The 9424-nt window shown below is 33.8% G+C and overlaps 1 protein-coding gene across 1 annotated transcript in view; it reads left to right on the plus strand.

Moving 5' to 3' along the window:
* LOC108735732 (peroxidasin) overlaps positions 1 to 9424 on the plus strand; it is a 128449-nt gene that overhangs the window by 70664 nt on the left and 48361 nt on the right. The window contains exon 3 of the mRNA XM_025979217.1: positions 3258 to 3441. Within this exon, the coding sequence (XP_025835002.1) occupies positions 3258 to 3441 (184 nt within the window). The remainder of the gene's footprint in view (positions 1 to 3257; positions 3442 to 9424) is intronic.

Consider the following 9424-nt stretch of genomic DNA (forward strand, 5'->3'; position numbering starts at 1 on the left):
ATAATAATAATAAAGCCTTGTTTATTCCTTAATAACATTAAAACAAAAATTTACAATTAAATATGGTTATACTTAAACTTAAGAGACTTAATCGGTTTAATTACATATGAAACTAGGTTTTTTATATTATTATTTTACATGGAAATATCACTGGTGTTACTAAGGACCTCTCTACTGAGTGAAGGCCTCCTCCATTTTCTCAGTTTGTCTCTATCTTTTGCTTTTTTCTATCCAGTTTTGTCCCGCTGTTCTCATAATTTTCGTCGAGCCATCTCTCTATTGGTCTTCCTCTTCGTCTCTTACCTAATGGGCCTTTCCATGTTATTATCTTTTTTGTCCATCTTTCATCCTCCATACGAGCAACATGGCCGGCCCATTCCCATTTTAGTTTCTTGCAATTGTTATATTCCACATATTAATTATTAGTTTAATAAGCGTTTCATATCTCTTTAGGTAATCATCAAATATCCCATATCATTATTATATCATATATCATTATTAACAAGAAATATCAAGATTTAAACTTAACTAGAAAATGTAATATTTACTTCTTGTATTTTTTTTGCCGTTGTAAAACGAAGCCAAACTTTGTGCACTTGGTGCTATAAAACTAGCATCGTACTTGAAACTTTTCTGAGAAGTGTCCTAAATGGCGCTTTCTCTAGCGTCCCTATAAAAGGGAGCAGGTACCAAATTTCGAGGAGTTCTAATTCTAATCCTGTTCTTGCAACATACCACATTTTCTACGTCTTTTCCATTTTTTATTTTAAGTTAACGGTTAAGTATAAATTAAGTTAAGTGTAAGTAATAAGAAATAAAGTTGTTCTCAAAAAGTGTGTACTGGTTACTTGCTTGGAAGTGAGCGTGTACAGCCCAATTTAAGAACGCGACATAGTCGCGGGATACAACAANACCTCCCAACATCAACAAGTCGATCCTTGGCAAATTTGAGCTATTTGCCTTGATAAATCCTTGTTCCATAGCTAACTTTTCTTTTTCGCACTCTTATAATAACACAATACTAATTTTTAACTATCAAAAATCAGATAAATGGAGCTTTAGTGTCTTTTGGTGTTAAATTATTTAAGTACCAAGAAAACACTAATAACAAATAACAATTTATAACAATAACAACGAAAACACAAGTAACAAAAAGGCACAGGAAAAATGCAACAGACATATAAGAACAAAGTGACAAAAAGAGCAAGATAACAAAACAGTAACAATAACAAAGATAACAACAAAAATGAAAACAATGTAGCGAATAACAATAGAATACAGAAGCACTTACGAATGGTAGTAGAGGCGGTAGACGAGAACTGTGTATAGATAAGAATTTTTGGAGTATTTATAGGACAGGGTTGTTCGTAAATTTGATAGAAAGTTCTAGAAGGAAAAGTAGTTAGAGAGAGGGTGAAGACACTAGTTTATAGGAATACATAGAATTAGACAGTATAGAATTAAAGAGAAAGCAATTAAGAGTAAAACCAGATACATATTAGTATGGGAGCGCATGCAGGTATAGCTGAAGTTGGAATTCTGGGTAAAAGTGATTGAGAGAACAATAGAGTTTAGATTGAAAGGAAACCAAAGTATTTATAATATAAGTAATTGAAAAGAATTGAAATAATATTTGAAGTGAAATAATATTTGGAATGAAATATTATTTGAAATGAAATATTTGAAATAGAAAAACTAGAAAAAACATTTATCTACATACAAAAAAACAATAAGAGTTATTTCGCCACAGAGCAAATAATATCTAAATGAGCAAAACAAGCTAACAAGTTCGACCGTTAAACAGAACGTTAGAATGTTTACGAAAGCGTGACGTCACGCGCCTCCTATTGGCGTTTGATCTAATATGGCAGATAGTCAGATTTTGTACTTTTATTTTTACTAAAATTAACTTAAACGCAGTTGTAATAAAAAACAAAATATTGTTTTTTAGAATACTTTAGTTCTATATTATTAATTTACATCATAATTTTAGTGATTCTTGGTTACTGTCATCATCCCTATTTAAGAACGCGACATAGTCGCGGGACACAACACAATGTTGTAAAGCATCGATAACTTTTGTCATGCTTCTGATATCAGTATTTGGTTTTTTATGTTCTAGTTTTAATTTTAGGGTGGTCCGTTCCATGGCTCTCTGGGTTGTTGATATTTTGTTTCTAGTGAATCTGTTGAATATCCATGTTTGTGATGCATAAGAGAGAGTAGGTAGAATATAATAATCTAGGATTCTTTTCTACAAAATATGTGGTCTTCAGCTTCCTCTATGTTATATCCTGTTCGTCTAATCTCTGCCAAACCAATTATATCATATTTAATAGTTGATATGGCTTGCTTAAATTCTATTAGCCTTTCGCGTGATAATAAGGAACGTGCATTATATGTGCATATGCATAGTGAGTGGAGTGGAGGGTTGCGGTCCTTGACCTCCACGGTGACCGGCCGTATTGGGGGACGTAGAGAGGCGGCTGTCACTTGTCATATGTTGGATGTAGAAGGACTTTCATTGAAAAAGGACAATACCAAGGAAGTAAAATTCGATCCTGGCACCAGGAGGCTATTAATGCCAATTTTAAATACAGTTTAGTTGAATGAAATGAACAAAATCTAGAAAAAGGTCTTCAAAGAATACTATCTTTCATTCAATTTCGTTACAAAAAATAAGATAATATTTTGGCGCCACTTAGTAGTGAACAATCTAGCTGCATATGTGCTTTAGTTACAATTATTCTTTTATGTTAAGTATATACACATTTTATTTTGTGTTATCAATTTCAAAAAAAATGTTGATAGATTTTCAAATAATGCAGTGGGTATCCAAAATTAGGTAATTTTTCAAAATTAATTGACTTTCCTCTACAAACAGTATTGGAGGGGCTACTTGTGNCGCGGTAAACGCCATCTGTAGTACGATGCTACATTTTAGGATTACGTATGCTCCAACAAGGTCCATTTAAATATATGGATATCTACTTGCTGAAACGAATCCTGGCGTAGCCAACCTCAACGTGATAGGCACGTTAGCTTAATCGAATAAAATAATTCGAAGTGGTCTGTATTCGGTCGAAACTTTTTGCTTTTCAGTTTTTTAAGCGGTTTGATTTTTTTGTTAAAAATTTTTTATTTCTTAAATCATTAAGTAAATTTTCTTGAGGTATATGAAAGAAATATGACCAAATTTTACATGCTATATTAGATAAAAATGAGAAAAGATGTTTAAAAATGTTAGTCTATTACAGCCCGTTGGAATGCACCTTCACAAATACGAATGGGCAGGTTCGCAAGAGACAGGAGAATGTTCGATATGGATTAAATCGGCTAAATTAGAATTTGATGATGGCATTTGGGAATGTCAAGTGACTGCTAGCAATTTTCATACTCAAGACGCCCTTACAAGTTTTCCTGCCAAATTAGTCGTCAGAGGTAATCTAAATTTGTAATAGCACCTGCACCACTCTCAATTTCCATACCGATCTATGATTGAAACTTATTATTTGTTATTTACCTACACTTTTCCGTAGCACAAAACTATGTACCTAGGTATTTAGAACATCTGTTGCCATTTATTTTATTTTATCCGCCAATTATAATTAAATATTAGTTGAGGTGTGATTTATTTAAAGTGCTTGCATTCCAAATACTTTTCCAGTTGTATTTTCCGTTTGCAAAATGCAAAATACTGAAGTTTTATTAATATTATCGGCGTTCAAACATTACATGAAATGAACAAAATCTAGAAAAAGGTCTTCAAAGAATACTATCTTTCATTCAATTTCGTTACAAAAAATAAGATAATATTTTGGCGCCACTTAGTAGTGAACAATCTAGCTGCATATGTGCTTTAGTTACAATTATTCTTTTATGTTAAGTATATACACATTTTATTTTGTGTTATCAATTTCAAAAAAAATGTTGATAGATTTTCAAATAATGCAGTGGGTATCCAAAATTAGGTAATTTTTCAAAATTAATTGACTTTCCTCTACAAACAGTATTGGAGGGGCTACTTGTGGCTCCATAATGTAAACAATAATAAACAACAAATTGGTACAGGACTAAGACTGTTTTTATACTAGCAAGATTAAAACCAAGACCGAACCAAGACTAAAACTAAACGAAAAACTTCTAGTGAATTTATGAGTTAAACTATTCGAATTAAATTCTATATATTCTTTTCTTGGGACATAACATTTTTTGTAATTGAAATTTTCAGTTTGCTTCACTTGATTTTTATACTCACCATCATCATCATAAAGTCGTCAGTCCTAAGACTGGTTGGACACGTACCTCCAGTCTTTCCTATCCTGAGCTACTCTTCGCATTTCGCTAAAACTAGAACAACCTACATCCTTCAATTTGATTTTTACATTGAATATGAAAAATAGAAACTTTCCAACTGTCTAAAAAAAAGGGTATAGAAGAATAAAAAACAATACTGTATGAAAATAAATAAAAGTAAAACTAAAATACTGGTATGCAAGGGAAGAAAAAGTAGGGAAAGAGCCAATATAAAGATAGGAGACGAAAAATTAGAAGAAGTGGATGACTTTAGATATCTAGGAAGTCAGAGAAGTCAGGACGGAGGGAGTGGTAGAGATATAAAGCAGAGGATAGAGTAGGGTCGTGTTGCCTTTAATAAAAAAAAGTCATTTCTATGACATATTCAGTGGGCGCGGCGAAAAACAAAAGGTTAGAAGCGTTTGAAATGTGGTGTTATAGAAGAATGATGAGGATAGCGTGGATGGAAAAGGTTAGAAATGAAGAGGTGCTAGAAAGAATAGGATAACAGGCGACCCTACGGAAGTCAATAAGAAATAGGTGAGATAGGTTGGTAGGACACCTTCTCAGACATGAAGGTCTAGTCAGAGATATATTAGAAGCAGAAACAGGAGTTAGGATGTGTAGAGGTAGACCTAGATAAGATTACTGCTGGCCAATAGTTAAGGATGTAGGATGTTCTAGTTTTAGGGAAATGCTAAGTTTAGCTCAAGATAGAAAAGAGTGAAGGTACGTGTCCAACCAGTCTTTAGGACTGACGATCTTATGATGATGATGATAAAAATGTCCTGGCAGTAACTGAATAAGTGTTGTTTGTTCCTATGTCTGGATAACACATAAATAGAGAAATATAGAAACAAACAATTTCTTGTTCGACATTTTTATTTCTTTCAAGAACCTTGTACTATTTTTTTCGCTAAAAGATCATTTTATGCTTTGGGGGAAGGATCAGTTTATGTGTTGAAGGAACGGTAAGTTCTCAAATTTTCATAGAAGAAAAATAAAAATTTGTGCTTAAAAGAATGACCATAACAACTTAAGTATTGGATTAAATGAACAAGACCAAGACCAAAACCAATACTATATCAAAAAGACCAAGAGCAACATTAGAAGTATTTAAGCAAGACTAAGACCAAGACCAAATAAGTAAGACTAAAACCAATACCAAGACTAGGACAATTTAAAAACCATTTTGATGTGTATACATAAAAAACCAGTTATACACCGAACCTGTACAAATAAATGATTTAAACAATTATCGTATTGCAAAACCCTAATATAGATATACATAGATTAAATAAATTATTACATCATGAAAGAAAAAGTACATAAATAAAATAAATCGAATAGAAAACATAGGGATTTGAAAAGCTCGCCGTAACTATAAATACATCACAAATGAACATTTTCTTAACGACTTATGTTATTTGATTTTTTAACCGACAAAAAAAAAGAGAAGGTTCTCAAGTCGACGGGTATATTTCTTTTTGTTTTTTTTTTATATGTATGACCACGCATAGCTTTTTACAGAGTAGTCCGATTTTGATAATTATTTTTTTATTAGAAAGGGTATAACCCAAAGTTGGTCCCATATAAATTTGGAAAAAAAATTCAACCCTAAGGGTAGTAAAGCAGGGGATGATTATTTATTATTGTACACTCACTGATTGCAATGTATGACCAAGTATAACTTTTGACGGAATAGTCCAATTTTGATAATTATTTTTTTATTGGAAAAGGTATACCCCGAAGTTAGTCCCATATAAACTTGGAAAAAAAATCTAACCCTAGGAGTAGAAAAACAGGGAATGATTTATAGTAGGAAAATAATAGTAGTAGTAGTAGTAGTATTAGTGATTAGTAGATTATAGCCACAAAAAATCGGTTGTCTGTAAAGTTGGTTTACTGACGATAATTGAACGTGACAACGTCATAAGAAAATACTGATGGAATGGTTTCTTTTTTCAAAAGAAAATTTTAATTTTATTTGTTTGATAGATATTTTGTATGGATATAGAGAAGGAGGTAAATGGAAATGTATTATTGTATAGCAGCTGTCCACGTGGACGCATCGCTCATTCAAGTAGGAGAGAGACAGATGCCGAACGCTGCCGAACGCGGAGGCCGATTGTGCCTCTTTGTCGCTCGTTCCGCGCTCTCGCTTGCACTTCAAGCCTTAAATGGAACNGCGCGGTAAACGCCATCTGTAGTACGATGCTACATTTTAGGATTACGTATGCTCCAACAAGGTCCATTTAAATATATGGATATCTACTTGCTGAAACGAATCCTGGCGTAGCCAACCTCAACGTGATAGGCACGTTAGCTTAATCGAATAAAATAATTCGAAGTGGTCTGTATTCGGTCGAAACTTTTTGCTTTTCAGTTTTTTAAGCGGTTTGATTTTTTTGTTAAAAATTTTTTATTTCTTAAATCATTAAGTAAATTTTCTTGAGGTATATGAAAGAAATATGACCAAATTTTACATGCTATATTAGATAAAAATGAGAAAAGATGTTTAAAAATGTTAGTCTATTACAGCCCGTTGGAATGCACCTTCACAAATACGAATGGGCAGGTTCGCAAGAGACAGGAGAATGTTCGATATGGATTAAATCGGCTAAATTAGAATTTGATGATGGCATTTGGGAATGTCAAGTGACTGCTAGCAATTTTCATACTCAAGACGCCCTTACAAGTTTTCCTGCCAAATTAGTCGTCAGAGGTAATCTAAATTTGTAATAGCACCTGCACCACTCTCAATTTCCATACCGATCTATGATTGAAACTTATTATTTGTTATTTACCTACACTTTTCCGTAGCACAAAACTATGTACCTAGGTATTTAGAACATCTGTTGCCATTTATTTTATTTTATCCGCCAATTATAATTAAATATTAGTTGAGGTGTGATTTATTTAAAGTGCTTGCATTCCAAATACTTTTCCAGTTGTATTTTCCGTTTGCAAAATGCAAAATACTGAAGTTTTATTAATATTATCGGCGTTCAAACATTACATGAAATGAACAAAATTTGCTCACATTGGCCATTTAAAGTATTAGAAGTTTAAAAAGAGACAAAGAGACATTGCATGGATGCCTACTAATACTTGAACTGAAGAAAGAGTAAAAAATTCTGAACTTCTTGAAAACTGACAATCCAAAGTATTACATGGGTTCGAAATTTTTTGCAGACTGCGTTGTGATGGTCCATGGAATTTCGCAGTTCAGTCAAGGTTCAGCACCTGCCAAATCACCACTGATGTTACCAACAGCAAGGAACGGGGACGTTTTCAGAACTGCTAAATTCCATGGGCCACTACAAAAAATCACAAAAAACAATATCGAATCGATGTACAAGATATTGTAATATAATAATAGATACATAATATGTATAATCAAAAAGTTTTAAGAAATTATTTCAAAAACCTTTACTTATTAGACGAGCCTAAAGGTAAAGAAACTATGGATTCCATAGGGAAACAATGGAAAATATGAAAATTAAATACTATAATCATCATCATAAAGTCGTCAGTCTTAACAATGGTTGGACACGCACCTCCACTCTTTCCTATCCTGAGCTAATCTTCGCATTTCCCTAAAACTAGAAACATCCCACATCCTTAACTATTTACGAATCTAGGTTTTCCTCTACTCCTCTACAAATTACAATTGAGGAAACATTGTTGCTGCTGTACCACTCTTAGTAGTTAGAATGTTGGTGCGTGAAGCCAGATTCGATTCCCGGCGAGGTGCGACACCAGCAATAATTATTTCTCATTAATTTGAGGTTATTTCTAGTGATGATAAAATTTCATATTAATATTAAATATTAACCACAATTAAAAGTTTCTTAAAAGTATTTCATATGGTGTTAATATATACGGATAGATTACTTCGTCGAATCTGTGACCTTATAAGTACTTTTTATTACTGTTTCTGTTGTCACCTTTCGTAGCTTAATGGTCAGAGCATTGGTGCGTAAACCCTAATGTCCCGGGTTCGATTCCCGGCGAGAATGTGACAGCAACAACAATCTTTCCTCCTTAATTTTAGGTAATTTCTATTGGATAAAAGTTAAATGAATTTTCATATTAATATTGAAAATATGAGAGATTTCAAAATAACGGAATCTTGTTATGTTTTTATTCCCACCTTAGAATTCAAATCACTTAATTTTACCCAATGTCTATAACCCCTACATGAACTGTACGGTACAGTTTTCTATTTAATAAATAAGTTTATAGTGTCAGACGTAGATCGCAATTTCGATCTGGTTGGGTCTCCTCAGTTCATCGCAGACAGTTTCGACAGAACAAAGAACATCGACGTTTTTTTTCGTTTAGTTTTCCTCGAGGAGGGGAAATCTTTAAAAGACACCCAATGAGGGGGGTGATGTCGGATTCGCCGAAGCGCCTGCCGACTAAAACCCCTCTTCGAATAGGGAGATCAATCAGAAGGTTGTACATACCAAGAGAAAGTTCATTGGGAAGGTTGGGAAAAGGGGGAAGTATGAGTGGGGAGGGAGGAATGGTGGGGGTGAAAATCGGTGTCCCACCTCAAAGAGTAGGGCAGGCACTCGGGCTAAAAAGCCAAAAGGGAACACCAACCAACTCTACTTGCTGCCTAGAGACAGCGTTTTATGAAGTACTACAACGGCATGGTAAACGCCGTCTGTGGCTTTAGTGAACATTTAGTGGAAATCACTAAATTCAACAAGGTTCATTTATGTTGATGGATATCTACTTGCTGAACTGAATCCTCGGCGTAGTTCACCCCTACGTGATAGGCACGTAACCAAATTGGACCAATAAGAAGTTAGTAGTGGTTAGTCTTCAGTTAGACGCGGATCGCAATCTGGTTGGATCTCATCAGCGCGTCGCTGACCACTATTCTTATTTATTCAATATGGTTACTTGCCTATCACGTAGAGGTGAGCTACGCCGTGGATTCAGTTCAGCAAGTAGATATCCATCAACATAAGTTGTTGAGTTTACTGATTTCCGCTGATTGTGCACTAAAGCCACAGATGGCGTTTACCACGCAAACAAAAAATTATTTCATATTTTATTCTGTTATAGATAGATCATAAAAAAATGGCGAAGGAGCCGGGGAAATTTTATGATC

This window comes from Agrilus planipennis, unplaced genomic scaffold, assembly GCF_000699045.2.
Source record: "Agrilus planipennis isolate EAB-ADULT unplaced genomic scaffold, Apla_2.0 scaffold32, whole genome shotgun sequence".
Lineage (NCBI taxonomy): Eukaryota > Metazoa > Arthropoda > Insecta > Coleoptera > Buprestidae > Agrilus > Agrilus planipennis.